This window comes from Oryctolagus cuniculus, chromosome 16, assembly GCF_964237555.1.
Source record: "Oryctolagus cuniculus chromosome 16, mOryCun1.1, whole genome shotgun sequence".
Classification (NCBI taxonomy): domain Eukaryota; kingdom Metazoa; phylum Chordata; class Mammalia; order Lagomorpha; family Leporidae; genus Oryctolagus; species Oryctolagus cuniculus.
Genome location: NC_091447.1, coordinates 43,269,282 through 43,293,332, shown reverse-complemented (window position 1 = coordinate 43,293,332; position 24,051 = coordinate 43,269,282). Strand labels below are relative to the sequence as shown.

Below are 24,051 nucleotides of genomic sequence, written 5' to 3'. Positions count from 1 at the left end.
CGGCCGCAGAGCCGGTTCTGGGACAAACTGCTGCCTGCTCTGACAGAGCAGAGGTGCGCAGCCCGCCGCAGGCTGGGCCGATCGCCCCTTCGAGGGACCAACACGACTGGTCACTGCTGCTGCCGACAAGCGGGCTCTCAGGGGGCGTGGCTCACCAGCTCAGCCATGCTGGTGAAGTGCACACTGCGGGGCCACCCTGGCCACTCTGTGCACAACTCTGGCTAGAAAAGGCGGCCGACTGGCATCTAGAGAGGTGATCCTGACCGCCCGGGTACAGGGAGCACCGAGCTTCCTCATGGGCCCTTTCCAAGGACTCTGGCGACCCCTCTCGCCCTAGGCCTCGGGACGGTGAAGCGCCCTGAACTTTCCCGGACTCTGGTGACGTCTGTAGTCCGCACTGAGACAGCACAGACTCCTAGAGAAAAGCCTAACTCAAGGCTTCCGCTGCCTTGGCAGCCTCCTGCACTGCTGCGGGAGCCAGCCCGGCCAGGGCGACGCTGGGAACAGAGCCTCCGGAAACTAACGACAGTGCTACCCAGCCTCCTAGAACGTGGAGTGGTGGTGCTGCAGGCCGGTCCCTGGGCACTGGCTTCTCTGTTCCCGAGCCTTTGTTCACCAAGAGGAAGAGGCTTTGCCCCTGTCAGCCTAAAGGCCACCAGAGATCCCGCAGGGCAGACTGGTGCCAGCAGTGTCCCAGCGCCACTGCTGCTTGTACCGTGCACACCGCAGCCGCCTGACTTCCACTGCCGCAGGCTCCTCCCATCCACACTAAGGCCAGCCCACTGCTGCTGCAGACCTTCCCACTCGTATGCCAGCCCACTGTAGCAGAGGTGGATAGTCACTCGACATGCATCCCCAAACCCATCTTCTCCCTTCCTAGGTCTCTGCAAAGCGAATCTGTATCTGGCCACGCAACACAGTACAGGCAGAAGTCCCTGGGGTGGGCTTCTCTTTTGGAATGAGGGTACAAAGTCTGGAGACACAGCACCCACCTTGCAAACATGAGGCTGTAAAACCATAGATCACTGATGGCAAAGCCAAAAGACAAGGATCTCCATTTCCTGATGGCGCCACTGAGCGGACATCCCAGCCCTGATGTCCTACTCTGAGACGTGCTTATGCCCTAGACAGATTATGCCCCATGCTTACTGCTTGCAGGAGGGCTATCGGTGACGCCCTGCTGATCCCCTCAAAGCCCCCAGAAGACTCAGGGGAGGTCACCAGCGGCGAGCCCTGCCAAGGGAGCCTGGGCCTGGCCGGCACAGCGCGCTCAGTGTTATGCAATGGATTCGGATTTATGCTTTCACTTCAGATAACAAGTGGGGGTCTCGTCATCCTTGGTGTCTCCCTATTCAGTGTTAACAATGCCCAACCTGAAGTAAACCGTTTACTAAGAGCTGGACTTGGACACCAGCCAGTGAGAACACAGAGCCTCACTCACGGCACGAGTCCAGCACATCCGGTCACCCTCTGCACGAGTCCAGCACATCCGGTCACCCTCTGCACGAGTCCAGCACATCCGGTCACCCTCTGCACGAGTCCAGCACATCCGGTCACCCTCTGCACGATCCCAGCACATCCGGTCACCCTCTGCACGATTCCGGCACATCCGGTCACCTCTCTATACGAGTCCAGCACATCCAGTCACCCTCTGCACGAGTCCAGCACATCCGGTCACCCTCTGCACGAGTCCAGCACATCCGGTCACCCTCTGCACGATTCCGGCACATCCAGTCACTTCTGTGCTAAACTACGAGCTCCACGGGGCCAGGTTCTTCCGGGCAGTGCTGTCTGCAGTAAGCCAGAACAGAACCTCACCCTGGAGTCACCCAGTAACAAATACCTGGAGTGCCTAGCTCTTACTTCTCGACCTGAAATGGGGAGCAGCCTATGAACAAAGAAAAAAAAATGGCAGCCACATTCTAGAAATTCCCCGAGGCCAACCACAAAATCAAAATGTAAGTCGCTCTGGGAGAGGCACTTACTGTTGCCTAGCAGTCTCATACGAGAGTGCCTGGGTCTGACTCCTGGTTCCTACTCTAGCTTCCTGCCAAGGCAGATCCTGGGAGTCAGCGGCGATGGCGCAAATAATCAGGTTCAGGTTCATGGTGATCTGGATTGAGCTGCTGGCTCCCCGCTCAGGGCCTCGCCCAGCCCCAGTTGTTTTGGGCATTTGGGAGTGAATCAGCAGAGGGCAACCTGTGTCTGTGTCTGCCTCGCAAATAGGCAAGTACCAACATTTTTTTTTTTTTTTTTTTTTTTTTTGACAGGCAGAGTGGACAGTGAGAGAGAGAAACAGAGAGAAAGGTCTTCCTTTTGCCATTGGTTCACCCTGCAATGGCCGCCACGGCTGGTGCGCTACGGCCAGCGCACTGCGCTGATCCAAAGGCAGGAGCCAGGTGCTTCTCCTAGTCTCCCATGGGGTGCAGGGCCCAAGCACTTGGGCCATCCTCCACTGCCTTCCCGGGCCTCAGCAGAGAGCTGGCCTGGAAGAGGGGCAACCAGGACAGAATCCGGTGCCCCGACCGGGACTAGAACTGGGTGTGCTGGCGCCGCAAGGCGGAGGATTAGCCTATTGAGCCGCGGTGCCGGTCACCAACATTCCCTTTCTTGCTCTTAAAATTAAAGCATAGAAACCAGACATTTAAGGAAAAAGCCGGCACTGGCAGCTGAGCAGGTCTCTCACAGTGTGAAGAGATGGTACCCGGGCTTTCATTTACCCAAGAAAAACTCAATCGGAAATGAGAGAAAATAAACTCAATTTTGATATAATAAAAAAAGTTAGTAACTAGTACCCTTGTGGGGCTGACACTGTGGCACACTGGATCAAGTCACTGCCTGTGATACTGACACCCTGTACTGGAGTGCCAGTCCAAGTCCCAGCTACTCAGCTTCCAATCCAGCTCCCTGCTGACACGCCTGCGAAGGCAGCACATGATGGTCTAACTACTTGGGCCCCTGCAACCCACAGGGGAGACCAAGATGGAGCTCCAGCCTCCTCGCTTTGGCCTGGCCTAATCCTGGCTACTGTGGCCACTTGGGGAGGGACCCAGCAGATTGAAGATCTCTGTCACACTGCCTTTCAAATAAACAAACAAACAAACAAACAAATATTCTTTCAAAGAATAGCAACCTTGGTACCATTTCTCCATCAAGATATTATTTAAGAATTTTGAACTTCACAAATCACAAATAAACAATTTCCCCTGTAAGCAAATGCAAAGAATTCTGGTAAAACAAATCTCATGGGGAAAAAAAATATTGCTTGGGTCACCTTCCTAATGTCTGTGCCTCCCAAACATGCTGCTGGGAATAGCCCGGTCTTCTGGACAAATTTATGTATTTACACAGGGGTGGAGGGGTCTTCAAGAAGTCCATGGAAAAGTCACATTATCAAAAAACTGTGCTTGGATTTTGAATCTTTTTCCAGCAAAATAAAGGTCTTTTAATAGCATTTTCCACGACCATTTGAAGTAACTTCATATACAAGGAAGTTTTACAAAGTTCATGGAAAAGGAACATATCTTTCATTTCCATTTGTCCATGAAGATTTTCTTTAGATTTACTTGTTGGAAAGGTAGAGTTGGAGAGAGAGACAGATCTTTCATCCACTGGTTCACTCCCGAAACCACCTGAACAGACGGGGCCTGGCCAGGTTGAAGCCTGGAGTGTAGAATCCCTCCGAGTCCCTCAGTGGGCAGCAGGTGCGCAAGTACGCAGGCCATCTTCTGCCACTTCCTGCCCATTAGCAGGAAGCTGGTTCAGAAGTGGAGCAGCTGGGACTTGAACAGGAGCACATACAGGATGCCCATGTCACAAGCAGGGGTTTAACCTGCTGTGTGAGAACACAGGCCCGTGCCCATGAATTTTTCTGAAGCCACCTGCCACGTAGAATGCATCACGCTGTTGCTACCTGCTGTTGACATCAATGGAACAGGTACTGGCTTTTTCACTGACAAATATGTTTTCTACGTTCACACATCTTCCTTTCGACGCCTGCCAGGTATCTGAGCCCACATATTCAACTTATTTCACTTGTTCTCTTGAGAGATTTCAAACTCCGCTGCATTACTGCCCTTGTTCCAAGCCTCTTCACTCTCAGGGGCAGACGCCCGGAAGTGGAACCGCTGGGATGAAAGGTCCACTAAACACTGTAGTAAAGCCTGCCCCAGTTCCTCCCAAAGGCGGCTGTGTCAACACAAACCTCTAACACTGCTCCAAGTCCGTTTCCCATCAGCCTCACCAACGCGACACTGGCAAACAGCACATTTGCAAAGCTAACCAGAAACTTACTTTTCTGTTTTAAAAATCACTTTTGCATTTTTCAGATTGCTGGCTTGAGCTTGACTTTGTATTTATATTTATTTGTATTTCTGTGAATTTTTAGTGTATACTCTTTGCCCATTTTCCGTACAAGGCCCTTGTATTACAGATTTGTATTTGGGGGCCGGCGCTGTGGTATAACGGGTCAAGCTGCTGCCTGCATTGCCAGCATCCCATATGGGCACAGGTTTGAGTCCCGGATGCTCCACTTTGATCCAGCTCTCTGCTATGGTCTGGGAAAGCAGTAGAGGATGGCCCAAGTCCTTGGGCCCTGCACCCATTGTGGCCAACTGGGGAGTGAACCAGCAGATGGAAGACCTCTCTCTCTCTCTGCCTCTCCTTCTCTGTGTGTAACTCTGCCTTTCAAATAAATAAGCTCAAAAAAAGAAAAATTTTTTTTCATTTATTTTCACAACCAAGGGAGCCCAAACAGCTCATCTCCGCCACGGGGGGTGGGGGCGTGGTGGTCAGGGAAGCCTCTGTGTCAGGATGCTACAGCACTCAGTTGAGGACAGCTATTGCTTTTCTCGAACACATGCAGGTGACGAACTGCATCTGCTGAGCCATATAAAAGGGTGAATTCCTTTACAACTCTGCAATCTGCTGGGGGCCTCAGCGTCTGGTTTACAGCTCATCCAGGACTAAACTGTTTCTCTACTACCTCTGCAGAGAGAACTGATGGCCTGAAAGGCCTCTTATGTAAGCATACATAACTGACGGACCGAAAAATACTGCTTTTTAAATAGAGGCATGACCCTTTATTCTAAAGTTTGTCTTTTTGTATTCACACTTTTGCTATCCATGGGGATCAGTTATCTAAGGAGTAATGGTGTTTTGACTTCTCTAAGGGTTTGGTTTTGAAAAACTGATTTAGTCAACAGAGACAGAGTGAGTACCCAGGCACTGGTTCACTACCAAATACAAATACTGTCTGTAACTCTACCACTCAAGTAAATAAAATAAAATTTAAAAAAAAAGAGAAAAAGGCCCTGGGTCTCTGCCCCAGAACTCCCTTCTACACAGCACATGGCACAAGTTAGGGTGTGTTGTTTCCAGATTGGGTTACAGACTAGGGCTGCAGTCCTGCAGTCCACACAGCCTCCCGTCACGGGCAGAGCCACGCCGAGGCCCCCACGACAAGGAACCTAAGCCGACAGCCGCACAAGCCAGCTGTTTCCCTTCTTGTTGCCTGGTCTCTAATTTCATGTATAGATTTTTAGATGATCCAATCTGTCACTTTCCCAGTGTGAGACACTGTGGGACAGGCTGTTGCTTCCCCACAGACTTGAAGAGGAGAGGCGGTGAACCTGAACCTGTCACCCTGGACACCTCCAACTCAGGTAACGTGGGAGGCCCTGAAGAAGTCACACCTGCCTCTGGCCCAGGGGTTGATAAAAACACAAAGGAAAAACTAGGGAAGAACTCTGGGAGGCAGCAAGTGATGGACTGGTATTTTTCTAGAATCACAATTCGAGGAGGAAAACAATTACATCACTGAATTTAGTTTCTTAGCTTTTCATTCATTCCGCTTGCAAAGGTCTGAGAAGTACTGTGTGTAATGTATCCCAAACATGCACACATAAGGAACCAGAGGTCCCTCTGTGCCAGGTGGGCAGTGTGCAAATAAACGCAGTGGGCAGAGCCACTGCTTAGGCTGCCACAGCCCCCGCTGGAATGTCTGGGAAAGGCTCCCGGCTCTGCCGACGTACCTGGGAGGCAGCAAATGATGTCTCAGGTTCCTGTGATCCATGCGGGAGACCCAAATGGAGTTCTGGCTCCTGGTTTCAGCCTGGCCCAGCCCTGGCTGTTGAGAGAATTTGGCAAGTGAACCAGCAGATGGAAGCTCTCTCCCTCCAGCTCTCTGCTTCCAAATAAATAAACCCTAAGAAAGTATAAAGCACAAAGCATAGCTTCAAAGCCCGTTCCCGCTGACACCCCGCAGGCAGCTCCACATTCCGCTTCTCCTCCTTCCAACGGGGCCCCTTCCGCCATGGACAGCTTTCACCTTGCATGGCTGTATGCCATTCCATTCCACAGCGCATTGCAATTTAAGCATTCTCCTCCAAGGACGTATACATGCATGGCTCCACATCTGTCAGGAAGGAAGAGGCAAGCACAATTCTTTAACGTGCCCAGGGCAACCAAATGAAATCCAGAAAGTGCCTCTCCCTGTTGTGGTTTGTGACAGAAACGCCATTCTGAGCACACAGTCTAACCTTCTGTAGAAAGAGACGCATGGATAAACACTACACACATGCATTAAATAACACTCCCACCGTGGTTCACAGGAGTCCACCTACTTACAGCTGAAATGGCACTGTGATTCAAACTTCCTGTGGACCACTCATCAGTCCTGGGAAAGCCTTTCATAGCCAAGAACCGGTACTGTTTGGAATGTTTTCAAATACTCACAAGATCAGAAAACTATTTAAATAGCTTAAAAAACAATGTTAAAATAATCTTTCAAACAACCTAATACTAACCCAGATTGTAGCCATCTGAAATTCAACTTGACTATTTTCAGTGGAATTTCACGTTAAAGCTAAATTTATACGAACCAGTTATCAACTAAAATGCCGAAGACCTGCGGTGAAGCGGGAAGGACCAACAGGACAAGGGCACAGAGCCAGGAGGCGAGGGTGCACAGGGCAACAGCGGGGGAAGAGGGAGACGAGGCTGGGGATGCAGACTGGGCCGTCCCAGGGATGGGCAGGAAGCCACGGGAGCACCCTGGACTGCTGAGGAAGGAAGCAGACGCATCCTGATCTTAGAAAGCACTGCACGTGTCTGCCGACCTGTAGGCCACTTCCCACCCTACGACACACATGGCTTTTCTCAATGTCCTTATTTTCACAAATACATTAACTGTTCATTTTATCAATCAGCCCTTCTTTGAATTCCCTAAATTTTATTAGTGATGATGAATTTATCTACACCAACTACTTACCAATGATCAGTTTATTTACTACAAATTCTAAGGACTACAACACTGGGTTTCCTATTTACACGATATTTGGAAGGAAGTTCTATTTAAGGTATTTAAATGAAATATGTAATCAAAATAAGTCCAAAGTAAATACTTGGTGAAAAACACATTTTAATCCAAAATTGTGAACAACAGCATTTAGGAAATTATATACAAAGGTATTTACAGTCAATTTTACTCTAGCTGTTATGAATAGAAACGCACCTATATACACAGAGCTGTCTACAGTTACTTCTTCCCAAAATACAAACCAACCAGTGCAGAAAGGCTAACAGTTGAATGGTGCCTCAGCTCAAAATTGTTATGATCAGATGAGACCCTGACCAATTTTCCAGGACTGAAAACACTGGTTAAACCGGGATAGTAGAGGCACGTGTGTGCCACCCCGTTTCCCACTATACCCACGCTGCTGCTCCTCTACTTAATCGACCTGCACATGAACTAAGACCTGCAGCTGAATTCTGGACACTTCTGTACAACAGGCCTGTCCGGTCCAGGCTGAGTCCACAGCAAATGGTTTCACTACACGACTGATAGTGCCCGTTTGCAACAGAAGCAGATACAAGTTTAAAAAAGACTGGACTAATAAAATCACCCACCAGTCACTTAACTCATGGCTGAAGCAGCCAAAAATCAATTCTAGATCACAGAATAAGGCTTGCGTGGTTTGATGATGGACACTATTGGTCACAGCTACATTTTACGTGGCTAAGATGCTGGTCAGAAATCTAAACCATAATATTTTGTTCTTATAGAAAAATACAATCCCATTTTATGAGTTTCTAGGAATAAATTATGGAGAAAAAAATAGAAACTACCTGCTGTCAATGGTCTCCCTGGGCTTTACAGACCTTGCCTGTGAAAACACACATACAGAAGGTAGTATTTAACCTCAAATACAGTCCATTATTTTCTATTCCTCTTAATTCTTTAAATGACCAGCAATGAAGATGATAATGATTATCGGGTAGTAGGGAAAAAAACTGTAACTTACTCATTTTTCCAGCTAAAAATTTCATTTAAGAAACATATGGCATTATCTTGTAATAATATGAGTACAAGATAACTGGAAATCCAGTTCTAATTATTTTTTTCCTATCGAGAGACAGAGACACACACACAGAGAGGCAGGCAAAGGGGGGAGCTCCCACCTGCCAGCTCTCTCTCCAAATGCCCGCAGTGCCAGGGCTGGGCCAGGCCACATCCAGGAGTGCGGAACTCCACCTGGGTCTCCCACTCGGGTGGCAGGGACATAAGTGCTGGATACATCACCTGCTACCTCCCAAGGTGCACATTAGCAGCAAGCTGGAATGCGGAGGGGAGCCAGGCCTTGGGCCCAGGCCCTCTGATGTGGGCTGTGGCTTCCCAACTGGCGCCCTCCCATTGCAAGTTTCCAACTACAAATGGTTGGCAACCGTTTCCTTGATAGTTATTGCAGGAGTAGGTCCGACGTGAGTCCATATATAGCCCTTCTCAGGTCTGGTAGGAACCGTGGGAAAAGGTGATGACCGTGACTTGAAATATTCAGAAGGTGCATGACAAACAAACTCCAAGTACTCCATCTTCCTTGGGAGGTCTTCTTCTGGCCCTAGAAGGCAGCCAATGAAAGAGCACATGCACTTTTGTACATACACAATCTTCGTAACATGCTGAAGTTGCTCGATGCTTAGAGAATGCTCTCTGGGGGGACCTGACATCAGACCTTGGGACGGGCACTGCTCTGAATTTACTCTTTTAACCGTGTAAGGAGCTGACTTCTCCCTAAAACAGCGAGTCAACAGAGAGCAGATTCTGAACACGACACTGCGCACTGGGGACGGCATTTAGTGCTAGATGCCACACTGCTCTAAGTCAGTCTCAGGTCTCCACAGCACATCCCTGAGGGAGGCACTAGTGCTGCTCCCATTTCCCACGGGAGGAAAGTGAGGCAAGACAGAGATTAGGGACCTTGCCGAAGGTGGAGGTGCTGGGCGCAGACAGGCTGGCTGTGATGCGTGCACCCGGGGACCAGGCAGGGGAGGCACCCTCTACCCTGCTGGGTCCTCTCCACTGAAGCAAAGGCCACTGCTGTGTCTAATGTAACCGCAGCTGAGTGACGGTGCTGACTACTTGTCCCTGCTGTTCTCTCTGAGAAATCATCTACATGTTTCTTTCCTTAGAATGCAAAGGTAATGCATAGCAATTAGAGGAAAACTAAGAAGTTCAGGATTAACTTTTTTTCTTTGACAGGCAGAGTCAGACAGTGAGAGACAGGCAGAGAAAGGTCCTCCCTTCGCTGGCTCGCCCCCCAAATGGGCACTACGGCCGGCGCACTGCGCCGATCCGAAGCCAGGAGCCTCCCACCCCCACCCCCGATCTCCCATGCGGGTGAAGGGCCCAAGGACTTGGGCCATCCTCCACTGCCCTCCCTGGCCACAGCAGAGAGCTGAACTGGAAGAGGAGCAACCAGGACAGAATCCGGCACCCTAACTGGGACTAGAACCCGGTGTGCCGGCGCCGCAGGCGGAGGATTAGCCTAGTGAGCCACAGCGCCGGCCTGGATTAACTTTTTTTTTTTTTTTAATTTTTTTTTTTTTTGACAGGCAGAGTGGACAGTGAGAGAGAGAGAGACAGAGAGAAAGGTCTTCCTTTGCCGTTGGTTCACCCTCCAATGGCCGCCGCGGCCAGCGCGATGCGACCGGCGCACCGCGCTGATCCAATGGCAGGAGCCAGGAGCCAGGTGCTTTTCCTGGTCTCCCATGGGGTGCAGGGCCCAAGCACCTGGGCCATCCTCCACTGCACTCCCGGGCCACAGCAGAGAGCTGGCCTGGAAGAGGGGCGACCGGGACAGAATCCGGCGCCCCGACCGGGACTAGAACCTGGTGTGCCGGCGCCGCTAGGCGGAGGATTAGCCTAGTGAGCCGCGGCGCCGGCCCTGGATTAACTTTTTTAAACTTTTTTTTTATTTATCTGACAGACAGAGTTAGACAGTGAGAGTGAGAGAGAGAGAGAAAGGTCTTCCTTCCGTTGGTTCACCCCCGAAATGGCCACTATAGCTGGTGCTGCGCCGATCTGAAGCCAGGAGCCAGGCACCTCCTCCCAGTCTCCCATGCGGGTGCAGGGCCCAGGCACTTGGGCCATCCTCCACTGCCTTCCCGGGCCACAGCAGAGAGCTGGACTGGAAGAGGAGCAACCAGGACTAGAACCTGGTGCCCATATGGGATGCTGGCGCCACAGGAGGAGGATTAACCAGTGAGCCACAGCACTGGCCCCAGGATTAACTTCTAAAAATCTGAATACTGGGGCCTGCGCTGTGGTGCAGCAGGTTAAAGCCCTGGCCTGAAGCACCAGCATCCCATATGGGCACCAGTTCAAGTCCTGGCTTCTCCTCCACAATTTAGCTCTCTATTACAGCCTGGGAAAGCAGCAGAAGGTGGCCCAAGTCCTTGGGCCTCTGCACCCATGTAGGAGACCCAGAAGAGACTCCTGGCTCCTGGCTTCGGATCAGCTCAGCTCTGGCCGTTGCAGCCATCTGGGGAGTGAACCAGCGGATGGAAGACCTCTCCGTCTCTACCTCTCTCTATAACTCTTTCAAATAAATAATAAAATATTTTTTTTTATTTTATTTGACAGGTAGAGTTATAAACAGAGAGAGAGAGACAGAGGGAGGGAGGGAGGGAGGGAGGGAAATATCTTCCTTCTGTTGTTCACTCCCCAAATGGCTGCCACAGCCGGCACTGCGCCAATCTGAAGCCAGGAGCCAGGTGCTTCCTCCTGGTCTCCCATGCGGGTGCAGGGCCCAAGCACTTGGGCCATCCTTCATTGCCCTCCCAGGACACGGCAGAGAGCTGGACTGGAAAAGGAGCAACAGGGACTGGAACCCGGGGCCCACATGGGATGCTGGCACCGCAGGCAGAGGATTAACCAAGTGAGCCACGGCGCTGGCCCCCTAAAATAAATCTTAAAAAAAAATTTGAATACTTCCAAACTTGTATTAATCAGTAACTTTGTTTAAGTCTACATCAAAAACCATCGTCAGTCTCTTAGCAACCTTGAACTTCCTAAAAGTGCAGCAGCTGACATTTCAACTGTCAACAGCGATATGCTCCAAAAGGATATCTAGGATGACATGTGCCACATTCAGAGGGACACCTACGGACCCCCTGTAATATTTCAGAAATAACTGGAATAGTTCTTTCAAAAACTAATATTTTTTTAAAGTTTTTTTTTATTTATTTGAAAGGCAGAGTTAACAGAGAGGCAGAGGCAGAGACAGAGATGGAGAAGTCTTCCATACACTGGTTCGCTCCCCAGGTGGCTCCAACATGGGTTTAGGGGCCCAAGGACTTGGGTCATCCTCTACTGCTTTCCCAGGCCATAGCAGAGAGCTGGATCAGAAGTGGAACAGCCAAGACTTGAACTGGCACCCATATGGGATGCCAGCGCTGCAGGCGGCAGTTTTACCTGCTATGCCACAGCACCGGCCCCTTTAAAATTATTTTTGAATATATGTTTACAAGAAACTCAGACATCCTAGTTCCTCAGCAGTAAGTTCTTTCGGTACACCCGGCCACTCAGGAAAGTCCCGTCCACATCACTTCTGGGTAGGTGACGCTGCTCTGACTGGAACAGCTGATGGCCTCAAACCTCAGCTCCATTAAATGCCCCTCGCTCCTTCTGCACAGCCCTCTTTCTTTGTACTCAGTGATGCTCCCGCGTTTCTGTTGCTGGTGCCGACTGCTGTGTCCCCACACAAAATCCCGTGGGGAAGCCCTAATCCTCAACATGATGGCCTTTGGAGCTGGGACCTTCCAGGAGGTAACTAAGGTGAAACGAAGTCACAGGAGCAGGACCCTCATCTGACAGGAGCTCTCCCACAACGTGCACACACAGAGGAAACCCTAAGGGGACATGGCAACAAAGCATTCACCTACAGCCAGTGCTGTGGTACACTGACAAAGCCCAGCCTGCAGCGCCAGCATCTCAAATGGGCACTGGTTCGAGTCCTGGCTGCTCCACTTCTGAACCAGCTCCCTGCTAGCACACCTGGGAGAGCAGCAGAGGATGGCCCGGGGACCTGGGCCCCTGCACCCACACGGGCGACCCGGAAAAAGCTCCTGGCTTCTGATCAGCTCAGCTCCAGCCGTTGCAACCATCTGGGGAGTGACCCAGTATATGGAAGATCTCTCTGTCTCCACCTCTCTGTAACTCTTTCAAATAAATAAATTAAAAAAAAAAAAAAATCACCTATAAGCCAGGAGGGAAGCCTTCCCCAGAAACCAGCCCTGGCTGCACCTGGATCTTGAATTCCAGACTCCAGAACAGTGGAAAACCAAATTCCCACTGCTTAAGCCACCCAGTCTGTGGTATTTTGTCACAACTGCCCAAAAAAGACTAATGTACTCTTTCGTATAATACTGGAGACTTAGCCAAGTTCAAGAAGCTGTTCTGAGTGTCAAACTCACCTATGATATAGGATGCAGGATCAAACCGGTCTCTGGGGCTGGAGAGAGTGGGAATGAGCCACGTCAGAGCCGCACTCTTCTCGCAGTACTGGTCCTGGATGAAACCCCTGATCTGAGCGTAGTAGGGCTTTCCATCTTGCTCATCAATCACAGAAACCACGTCGCCAATTTGGTAATACACACCCTGGGAGAAAGAGGAGTATCCCATCACGGAAGAACAGCATCACAGCTCTGAATCAGTGAGGCCCGCCTTACCATCGAAGTTTAAAGTGGTCAACAAAAGGTCTTGGAGATGGTCCAGCGTCAATGTGTATATGCTTGAAACCAATTCTAAAATGATTTAAAGAAATCAGAAACAGATATGCAAGGCGTATGTGATCATCTGCATCTGGAACAGAGTTCATCCAAACAAGTGCTTTGACGCTGCATCACAGCAGTGCTGCCTTGAAGAAAAGCAGCCTTCATTTGCTGGGAGCAGTTTTAGGTTCACAGCAAGAGCAAACCCGAGGCACAGACTTCACACGCCCTCCACCGCCACCCTGCACATCCTCCTGCATCCCCAGCACCCTCCGTGGCGGCCAGAACGCCCGGCACATGGAGGAGCCCTCGCTGACAGCCACAGACCACGGCCGCGGGGAGGGCCACCCTGGGTGCTGGGCCGCCCCCACAGTGCCACAGTCATGGTGCTGCGGAAAGGCCGAGACCCGCTAAGGGCTCTGAGGGGGACACTGCAGCCGCAGCTCCTAGGTCAGCACCCTGGCCTCTCTGCGCTGCCCGGACACCAGCGCGTACCTCTGAGAACAGACCTGCACACCTCCCACCCCAACCACCTACTCCAAGGAAACAGATACCATTCAGTTCAAACCAAAGGAATGACAGAAACTCTTGCGACAGTAATATCTCCAGGACATGTTTACCCTCAACGTACTGTCCATTTCCTAAACTTGCTGCTGCCCGCCGCCTCTGCTCTCTGTGTTTCACATCACCCCACGCTGCAACTACTGGCATTTCTGCCATTCAAGGCCTTGTGTCTTATCCATGTTATATACAACTAACGCAGCTACACACATCCTGTGTTAATGCTTCCTACACCTCTGCCTTCCATTCACATCTTCTTCCCTGGCTCTTCAATCAAACAATCTCTCCTTAAAATTTTTATTTAGGGGCTGATGCTGTAGCACAGCAGATAGATGCCACCTGTAGGGGCCAGCGCTGTGGCACAGCGGGTTAAAGCCCTGGCCTGAAGCGCCAGCATCCCATATGGGCGCTGGTTCTAGTCCCAGCTGCTCCACCTCCACTCCAGCTCTCTGCTATGGCCTTGGAAAGCAGAAGATGGCCCAAGTCCTTGGACCCCTGCACCTGCATGGGAAACCCAGAAGAAGCTCCTGGCTCCTGGCTTGGGATTGGCACAGCTCCGGCGGTTGCAGCCAATTGGGAGAGTGAACCAGCAGATGGAAGACCTCTCTCTCTCTCTGCCTCTCCTCTCTCCGTGTAACTCTTTCAAATAAATAAATCTTAAAAAAAAAACATGCCACCTGTAGCGCCTGCATCCCATATGGGCACTGGTTCAAGTCCCAGCTGTTCCACTTCCAATCCAGCTCTCTGCTAATGCACCTGGGAAAACAGCAGAGGGTGGCCCAAGTGCTTGGGCCCCTGCACCCACGTGGGAGACCTGGATGAAGCTCCTGGCTTTGACTTGATCCAGTCCTGGCTGTTGTGGCCATTTGGGGAGTCAATCAGTGGATGGAAGCATGCGCTCACTTGCGCTCTCTGCCTCTCCTTTTCTATAACTGACTTCAAATAAACAAATCTTTTTACAAGTTGCTAAATTTGTTTTCATTTTTATTTGAAATAGGAGTAAGGGAAGAGAGAGAAAATCTTCCATCCACTGGTTCACTCGTCAAATGGCCACCAACAGCCCACGGCCAGGCTGAAACCAGGAGCTAGGAGCTTCATCTGGTCTCATCACCTGCTATCTCCCAGGGTGTGCACTGAAGAAAACTGGATCAGAAACAGAGGAGCCAGGTCTCAGAAGCAGGCACTCTGATACAGGCTACCGGAATCCCGAGTGCCGGCTGAACTGTGGTGCCACACGCCAGTCCCTCGTCTCATCTCTGGACATCCACAATGGCTGCTCTAAACCCTTGACACTCAGAGCTCCCTCACGTGTGTGCAGTGCTCAACAGGTCACACCGTCCTCACTCACACCAACGGAGTGAGGTTCATCACTGTGTTCTCTGGAACAGAGGCTGGCGTATGTGCCTCCCCCTCAACATGATCTGAAGACCCGCAGTAACCGAGCTGCAACAGGAATGGCCGACAGGCCTGTGCTCTCCCAGCATGCCCCTAACCCAGGGTCTGAGAGGGACTGTCACGTCTGGACCATGATGACGGCTCAGGCAACGCGAGTGGGCCTGCTACTGATGGCTCACGACCATCATCAGCTGGTCCTCTCTCCCAGCCACCACTGGCAAGTTCTAAGTCACCTAATGCTTTGTCCACGGTATAATCACTACTCCCGAATTACAAATGACTGCACTGGTTTAGCACAGGCCCTCAAACACACGTGCATGACTCTTCATCCAAAATATGTAGTAGTGTGAAAGTGGAACTGAGATGCCAAGACGACGTCTCAGTGACACTGAGTCCAACAGCACATGGCAAGTGATTTAATGGCATGCGCTGAGGACACGTATGTCACAACAAACACGCCTGAGCCACTTGAGCTAAGGCGTCCCCTTGCTTGCTGGGAGAGAAAAAAGGCATCCACACAACACAGCGCCCCAAGCTTGCAGAGCCTCTCTCCCAGCATGCTCCAGGGAGCTCACTTCACCACCCTGGGCCATCGTCCCGGACGGGTCCCACGTGGCTCCCTCGAGACGCTTCACTGGGCCGTGCGCTTCCATGACTGTTTAACGCATGCTGCTCAAGTACTGACACTTGGGATGGCGAGTCCCCCGCGACTCTCCACTGAGACACACGTCACAAAGACACTGGTGGAGGGGCAGGTGGGACCTGTTATCACAATTCCCGGGGATCCTGGACTTGACCATCAAGTCCTTGTTCATCCAGCAAGGAAAGTATGGAGAGGTTTGAAGATGGGAGGGTTTACCCTGTTAAATGCTGAATATCCGTGAGCTCACTCGACCGACAAGACGGTTACCATCTACGACCCCTCTTCTATACAGGAAGGAACAGTCTGGTCCTAGCACAGTCGCGCAGCCACTTGCTAACACTGTGAGGTGTGCAGTCAGGCGCTGGCATTTCACTCGCTGGGTCGCGTGACCTAACACAAGTTAGTACGCCTCTCTGTGCCTAGGGTGCTCACTCATAAAGCAAGGATAACAACACCCAGCCCATAGAGCAGACCTTGAAATAAAGCTCAGCACCGATACAGAGCACGCAGGCATTAGACGCTGGCCACTCTCTTCACTATTAGCAATGTATGAAACGCGGGAAATAGAGGTGTCTGTCTGCATACAGACTTGTTTTTAGCCATACAGATTGTGGGCTAACAAGAAAAAGTATACTCGAAGGGCAGAGCCACTTGAGCTGCCTAGGGCTCCGTGCACGTGGGTCAGGACCAAGCGTCACCTCCCACACCGCGCCCTCGGTCAGCACTCAGACCCCGAAATGCCACACCCCCGGAGCTCACCTTGTAGAAGATGGACTCTGCAGTGATTATGGTGGAGACCGACTCGGGAGCTTTGATGGGCTACGGAAAGCGAAAACGTCAACGTCAGTAGGCTCACAACACGTCTGTGCACAAGCATTTTTCCAGCCGTACGCGAAGGTCCGTGGCTTGAGGAACACTAGCGTTTGCTGCTGGGGACAGAACAGCAACAGAATGGCACCCGATGCCTGGGCGGCGCGGTCACGCAGCCTGGGTGCTACCACGGGGCTCAAACTGCAGAGGAACTCTCAGAGCTTCCGCCTCTGCTGCCGCCACTGACACAAGCCCTTCCGGATTCATACACACCCACCACAACCACGGACTGGCTCCAGCAGCCTGAGCACAACAGAACGTACGTTACAGGCCGGCGCCGCGGCTCACTAGGCTAATCCTCACCTGCGGCGCCGGCACACCGGGTTCTAGTCCCGGTCGGGGTGCCAGATTCTGTCCCGGTTGCCCCTCTTCCAGGCCAGCTCTCTGCTGTGGCCCGGGAAGGCAGTGGAGGATGGCCCAAGTGCTTGGGCCCTGCATCCCATGGGAGACCAGGAGAAGCACCTGGCTCCTGCCATCGGATCAGCACAGTGCGCCGGCCGTAGCAGCCATTTGGGGGTGAACCAACCGAAGGAAGACCTTTGTCTTTGTCTATCTATCTGTCTCTCTCTCTCTAACTCTGCCTGTCAAAAATAAATAAATAAATAAAAAGAACATAAGTTATAAAAACAGTGCAGCGGATTCAGAGTCCGAATCTCCCGGACACCTTTTCCGTCCCAACTATGGAGCTGGCGACAACACTCAGGGGCAGCAACTGTGCAGCCAGCCTCAACTAAAGCTTTAGGGCTTTCTTGGGCATTCTTAGGAATCCACCACCTTCCACCAACCGCTGAATGCCTGCCTGACGCCGAAAACACGGAAACAGATGCTTCTATGCCACACAGAAACCGCCTCTCCAAATCCACGTTGGTTGGAATGCAGACACGGATAATGAACTCATCAGAGAGAACACAGTCCAGTTCTTTAAAATTAAAAAAATGGGCGTGTGCTACAGCTCAGGTTAAGCTGCAGCGGGACCGGCCATCCCGTATCCGAGTGCCAGCTCCAGCCTCAGCTGCTCCCCTGTTTCCAGCTTCCTGGGAAGCAGCAGGCGACGGCTCAAGTGTCTGGGTCCCTGCCACCCACGTGGGACGGGAGGATGGAGTTCCTGACTCCGGGGTTCCGTCATCCCAGCCCTAGTCCTGCCATCAATGCAGGTGGAGCAGCCCCGACTCCGAGCAGCACGCCCTCCCAACTGACAGCCACACTGCCGGCTCTTTTAGACTCAACCCCCCTGCAGCAGAGGCCACCGTGTGCAGAAGCCTGGGCTCTCCCCAGAACCACCTGCGGGCTCCCAGGGCAGAGCGCCGGCGCAACGGCGAGACCCGCAGGCAGAGGCAGGACGCACGGTGCGCGCACACGCAACGCCGCGCCAGGGGCACCGTCCACGCGCGACTTACGTTTTTCAATTTAAAAATATGCCTTCTCCCTTTGCCTTTGGTGGACACTTTCTTTTCGGCCGCTGGAGCGGATTTGTATTTAGTGTTTCTCAGCCGAGCAGACCGCCGGTGGATTTCCTGCTTACTCTGCGTAAACAAAGCACGCAGTTACCAGGAGCCCGCTCCCCTGCGTCCATTTACCTCTCCCTGCTGCGCCGCGTTCCGAGCCCAGGAAGGCCCCGGGCGCGGCCGCCGCCCCCGCACCTGACCCCGCAGCCTTCGCTCGGCCTCGTCACCCAGGGGGGCTGCGCAAGGGCTCGGGATTTCCTCGCGCCCTTCTACCCGGAGCTGCAGTCGGGCGGGGGGACGGGCCGCCGAGCTCACCTGCTTGCCGCCCCCGCCGCCGTTGCTTTGCGGAGGGGCGGCCGACGTGCTGGCGAAGGTGGTCGCGCCGAAGCCGCCGCCGCCGCCGCCCCCAGTCGCTCCGGCCGGCCCCGCGCCGGCGCCCCCGCCGGACGTGCCGCCCCGGCCCGTGCAGTGGTGGCAGAGAATCTCCCCCTGCGGGCCCTTCTTCCACATGGAGGACGACGTGGTCTTGCAGACGCTGCAGGTGGGCTTCAGGCCCAGCGGCATGGCTGCCGGCTCCGGCGGCCCCCGAGGGCGCAGCGACACGGGAATGGCGGCCGCCGGCCCCGGCTCCCCGCTGGTCGGTCCGCCACTCCAGGCGAGGGCGAGGATGCCGGGCTGCCCACGCAGGGCCCGGGCCCGGGCCGCTCCCCTCTGGACGCGCGTCCCGCCGGCTCCGCACGCAGCACCAGGCCCGGGGAACCGGCGGGGCTTGGCCAGCGAGGGCAGCCGGGCCACGGCCCCCAGCGGCTTCCGGCCAGGGGCGGGGCGACGCGCAGGCAGCCCGAGCCCCTGGCCGGAAGTGCTGCCCCGCAGGAAGTGGGGCTCTCTGCAGTTCAGCTTGCTGTCACTAGGGGGAGCGGGCCTCAAGCTTTTTGGTTTAGGAAGGCCTGCCATTGGCGAGTAAAATACACGATGACCGGTAAAAATCGGATTTCACATTAAAAAAAGAATAACTTTTTAGTGTGACTACATCCGATGCAGTAGTAGTCGATCTTAAATTCAAATTTATCTGGAGTCCTGTATTTTTATTTGTTGAACCTGGCAGTCTGACTCAGGACCCTTCTGTAAAAATTTGTCAGTTGAAAATAAATTTATCAGTTGCCTCCCTCCCTTCCCCATTGCTTTTGTTTATGTGGGCTCTATTCATGGACATTTAGGTATCAGATGTTAAGAGGGACATTTCCAAGCCTGAGGTGGCATGCACACAGTGTTTAGCCATTGTGCGATGACCCCATTTGCCCTCTAGCCTCTGAATACTATACCAGTGAGAGGGTAGACAAGGTGAACAACCAACTTCCTGTTGTTGGGAAACAGTTTTGCAACCTTGCAGACCCAGGACCACACTGGAGAATCAACAGCTGGCCACAACAGCTAGGGCTGGGCCAGGCTGAAGCCAGGATGCCGGAGCTCCAGCCCGGTACCCTACGTGGGTAGTGGCCACCCATATGCTTGGACCATCTTCTGCTTTCCCAGGTGCATTAACAGGCGGCTTGATCGGAGGCAGAGCAGCTGGGCCTCCAACCAGTGCTCAGTATGGGAGGCAGGTGTTGCAAGTGGTGGCTTAACCTGCGGCACGGCCCAGAGAAGCCACCTCTCTAAGAACGCTGGTCAGTACAGGCCTCCAGGAGAAAGAAGCCTCACTTGGCAGAACAGTGGGTACACACCCTCTTCATGATCCTGGGTTTCCTAAACGTGGTATCGCTGGCAAGATCTTAAAAAATAGCTGTGGGCGGGGGCATCTATTGGAACTGTGACATCAGGAGATCTTATTTAGTGCTCATTGGTGTGGGCTGGGCAGGCAGTCAGGGAACCAAGGGGCTGAGGGGTGTCCAACAGTTTCCGTCTTTAGCCTAGCACCCCTGACTCCGCCCCCCGCATGCCAGTTCAGTACACGTGCTTTCCCACCATGCACTACAGCCTCCTCCCGCACAAAGACGCCAGGATAGGTAAGTGTACACTGAGTGCCACGTGGAGACGCCATGAAAGCTTCCCAGAGGACAGCACACACGCGGAGCCCCAACCCACTTGTGCATTCAATTAGGGCGTCACCTGCTACTCAATAAAGGGGACTGCTGGACTGAGGGGGGCACTAGATTTTCCTCATGGCGCCCATCTCTCCTTCACACCTGAATGTATACTCTCCGCCTCTTTCCATAATTCTGCTCCCTTTCTTGCACTCACGTCTCTGCTTAGAGTTCTTTCTCACATGGGGCAAGAACCTGGAGTGCAATGGCTGGGGACCTACAACAACCCTGGAGTGAGTTACAACCCTTGCTTACTATTAATTGATGATCAATGGAAGAGCTGCAACTCAGACCACGGCCATCACAGCTTCTCTGGACACCGCCTCCGGGCAGGGTACTGGAGCACAAAGGGTTGTGGCTCAGTCATCTTCACTCTAAGTCTGTCTCGCCAACAGTAAAAGGAAATGCCACCCTTGGGTGTTAGGGGAAGGAGGCGCGGAGAGCAGTGCCGAAGGTCAGAGCAATACTGAGAGGCTCCGAGCACGCCCTTGCCCGATAAGCCATCTTGATGTGCTATTTGGGGTTGAAAGCAATGGAGTGGCATCAAGTGCTCCCTGTTCTAGGAAGAGAATAGTCTTGTCAGAGACAGAGCTGATGCTGAGTTGAATCCGCAAACCAAACCTCACTACAATTTGTAACCCTATTCTCCCCTGGTTTCCCCTGTGTATTTCCTAGTCATGGTCCCACAGTTTACTAGCCTTCCCCCAACCTGCTCTGTCCCACAATTGATCATTCTTTGTTTAAAGGGTATATAAGTTTCAGGGTCTAACAGCCTCTATTAGTCTTCTTTATTTCCTCATAAAGTTTCTTGTGCACATAAAATATGAAATAAAACGTGATACTTTTCTCCTGTTAATCTTGTTAGTTTAATTCTCAGACCAAGACACAGAACCTGGGCCAGCACTGTGGTGTGGTGGGTAGGGCTGCTGCCTGTGTTTGCAGACATCCCATGTGGGTGCTGGTTCAAGTCCTGGCTGCTCCACTTCCAGTCCGGCTCCCTGCCAATGTGCCTGGAAAGAGCTACAGAGATGGTCCAAATGCTGACACCCACGTGGGAGACCTGGAGGAAGCTCCTGGCTCCTGATTTCAGATCAGCCCATCTCTGGCTGTTGTACCCATTTGTGGATTGACCAGCAGATGGAAGATTCTCTCTTACTCTCTCTTGCACTCTCTCTGCCTCTCAAATAGCACAACAAATTAATTAATTAATTCATTAATTTGTTAGACGAAGGAAGGGAGGGAGGGAGGGACCCGACACGGGTGGGAGTTTGGTCCAGTGGTTATGGTGCCACTTGGGACACTCACATCCCATAGAGAAGTCCATGGATTCGAATTCCAGCTCACGCTTGATTCTAGTTTCCTGCTAATGCACACCCTGAGAGGGACAGAGGATTAATACTTAGTATTATCACATCGGCAGTCAGGTCTCTTACATGTGGCTTTGAGGAACACACCCAGACCATAGCCCACAATGAGACACTGTGGTCAAGTTACTTTTCACACTCCTGACACAGAATCATTTAAATCAGGTTAATTAATTTTTCCCCCAAAATACAGAAATGCAATTAACTTGAGTTGCCGATAAACACCCACAAATACAGAGACGGTGGGACCTGGACAGGAAAGATGCTGTGAAACCTGAGCACCTGCAGGGAGGGTCAGGGCTGCCGGCCTAGGTGGGGCCAGCACTGCAGCGTAGTGGGTGAAGTCGCTGCCTGCAGCCTCGGCATCCCATGTGGGCACTGGTTCAAGTCCCGGTCACTCTACTTCTGATCCAGCTCCCTGTCACTGTGTCTGAGAAAGCACAGAAGGATGGTCCAAGTCCCTGGGCCCCTGCATCCACCTGGGAGGCCTGGATGAAGCTCCTGGCTCCTGGCTTTGGCCTGGCCCAGCCCCTGCCATTGCAGCCATTTTGAGAGCCAATCAGTGGACCGATCTCTCTCTCTCTCTCTCTCTCTCTCTCTCTCCTTCTCTGTAACTCTTTCAAATAAATAAGTCAATCTAAAAAAAAAAAAAAAAAAAAAAGCCAACGCAGGGTAGAGGTCATTCTCATCAACCTTTCCTCTCCTGCCTCAGGAGGTTACAAGGCGCCCTCTCTCCCACACCTTCCATGTCGCAACCTGACCAGGCAACTGGCACTTTCCGTGTGGAGCTTGTGTTCTTGGCTCCACTTGGGGCCTTGGCTCAGGACGTTGTCCTTGCCTGGAGTGTGCTTCCTCCCAAGGCTTCAAGTCTGAAACCCAGCCATCTTTTGAGAATCAGGTTCAGACCCACCCAAATGTCCCAAAGCCTTAAACATAGCTGTCCCCTTGGGGCCGGCGCTATGGTGTAGAGGGTAAAGCCACCACTTGCAGTGCCGGTATCGGTATCCCTTATGGGCGCTGGTTCAAATCCTGGCTGCTCCACTTCCGATCCGGCTCTCTGCTATGGTCTGGGAAAGCAGTAGAAGATGGCTCAAGTCCTTGGGCCCCTGCACCTGCGTGGGAGACCTGGAAGAAGCTCCTGGCTCCTGGCTTGGGATCAGCGCAGCTCTGGTCATTGTGGCCAACTGGGGAGTGAACCAGCGGATGGAAGACTCTCTCTCTCTCTCTCTCTCTCTGCCTCTCCTCTCTCTGTGTAACTGTTTCAAATAAATAAATATTAAAAAAAAAAAAAAACCATAGCTGTTCCCTTTGTAGCTCTTCCTTCCTTCCCCCTCTGCTAACCTCCTCCTGTGGGAAGGAAGCCCACCTGAGACCACCTACCCACCAGAGGATGGACTCAGAAATATGAAGGAAGCAGAAAGGGAGACATTTACTGTTGGCCAGGCTGCAATGTGGAGGCCAGCAGGTGGAAACAGGCACCTCCGTCACAGACTCAGCTGCTCCTGTCCCTACCACGCACAGGTCCCTTCCCCAGTTCTTCATGGGCTGGGCAACTTGGAGGCACAACACAAACTGGACGCGGTGCCTAAGCTGTGAGAGCACGGTGTACCAGCAGATTACAGAGCTGCTGAAGCTTACAAAGATAACAGATGGTGCACAGTCTTGCTGGCGCCGCGGCTCACTAGGCTAATCCTCCGCCTTGCGGCGCCGGTACACCAGGTTCTAGTCCCGGTCGGGGTGCCGGATTCTGTCCCGGTTGCCCCTCTTCCAGGCCAGCTCTCTGCTGTGGCCCAGGAGTGCAGTGGAGGATGGCCCAAGTGCTTGGGCCCTGCACCCCATGGGAGACCAGGAGAAGCACCTGACTCCTGCCTTCGGATCAGCACAATGCGCCAGCCGCAGCGCACCGGCCTTGGCAGCCATTGGAGGGTGAACCAACGGCAAAAGGAAGACCTTTCTCTCTGTCTCTCTCTCTCACTGTCCACTCTGCCTGTCAAAAAAAAAAAAAAAAAAAAAAAAAAAAAAAAAAAGGCACACAGTGTGCAAAGCAAGCTCAACAGGTGACCTCCTGTGGGGTCTCCCAACCCTCTGGCCCACACACTACTGAGGCAGTATCATGGCTGCACTAAGGCTATGTCTCATGAAAACGCACCATGCAGTCATTTCTCACCCTCCCTGCTCAGGCTCCCTCCAGCCCACTGTGGGCTTTCCTCCTTGCTTCTGCCTCTCCTCCGCCCCTTCCCTGTAGCTGTCACAAATGAGCAATTGAATGAGTGAGCTTGGCCTATACTCAGCATCAACCCCTCATCCACACATTGCTCTCCCTGTCTAGAATTCCCAGGAAGAGGGGCTCATACCAGCTGCCCATGGCCCCAGTCATCTGACTTCTCCCACCAGGCAGCTAGAGTCAGGCCCTTCACCGCTGCTCCACGGCCTGCCGTCCTCAGTAGCGATCTCTCCACACCATGGAAACAACTGACATCACCATCTCCACCAGAAAAACCAGCATCCGCCTTGTCCTAAGTGAGCCTTGCTTCTTTGAAATCATTGTGTGGGGACTCTAATGGGTCCCCAGGTGGTTTCCTGAGCATCGTGCTTGGGAGAAATAGATGACAAGGTTTGGGCAGGGCTGTGAGGACGCC

The 24,051-nt window shown here is 52.6% G+C and overlaps 1 protein-coding gene across 2 annotated transcripts; it reads right to left on the bottom strand.

Annotated features, from left to right (window-relative positions):
* Positions 1 to 7,403: 7,403 nt before the first annotated feature.
* Positions 7,404 to 20,385, bottom strand: GATAD1 (GATA zinc finger domain containing 1). 2 transcript variants are annotated; one of them, XM_051853340.2, is made up of 5 exons: positions 18,280 to 20,385; positions 17,917 to 18,042; positions 16,409 to 16,468; positions 12,754 to 12,937; positions 7,404 to 9,070 (listed from the first exon to the last, which is right to left on the bottom strand). In XM_051853340.2, exons 1-5 carry the CDS (start codon positions 18,916 to 18,918, stop codon positions 9,036 to 9,038), a joined length of 1,044 nt encoding a protein of 347 aa, XP_051709300.2. In that variant the 5' UTR covers positions 18,919 to 20,385; the 3' UTR covers positions 7,404 to 9,035. The 2 variants fall into 2 exon arrangements, with proteins under 2 accessions (XP_051709300.2, XP_002713853.5); XM_002713807.5 differs by having other exon boundaries at positions 7,404 to 8,897.
* Between the last annotated feature and the right edge of the window lie 3,666 nt (positions 20,386 to 24,051).

Coding starts and splice junctions, on each gene's coding strand:
- GATAD1 (XM_002713807.5), bottom strand. CDS start 18,918: ATGGCAGGCCTTCCTAAACCAAAAAGCTTGAGGCCCGCTCCCCCTAGT. Junction 16,469..17,916: donor ATATTTTTAAATTGAAAAAC/GTAAGTCGCGCG, acceptor CGCTTTCCGTAG/CCCATCAAAGCTCCCGAGTC. Junction 12,938..16,408: donor CAGAGTCCATCTTCTACAAG/GTGAGCTCCGGG, acceptor TCTTTCTCCCAG/GGTGTGTATTACCAAATTGG.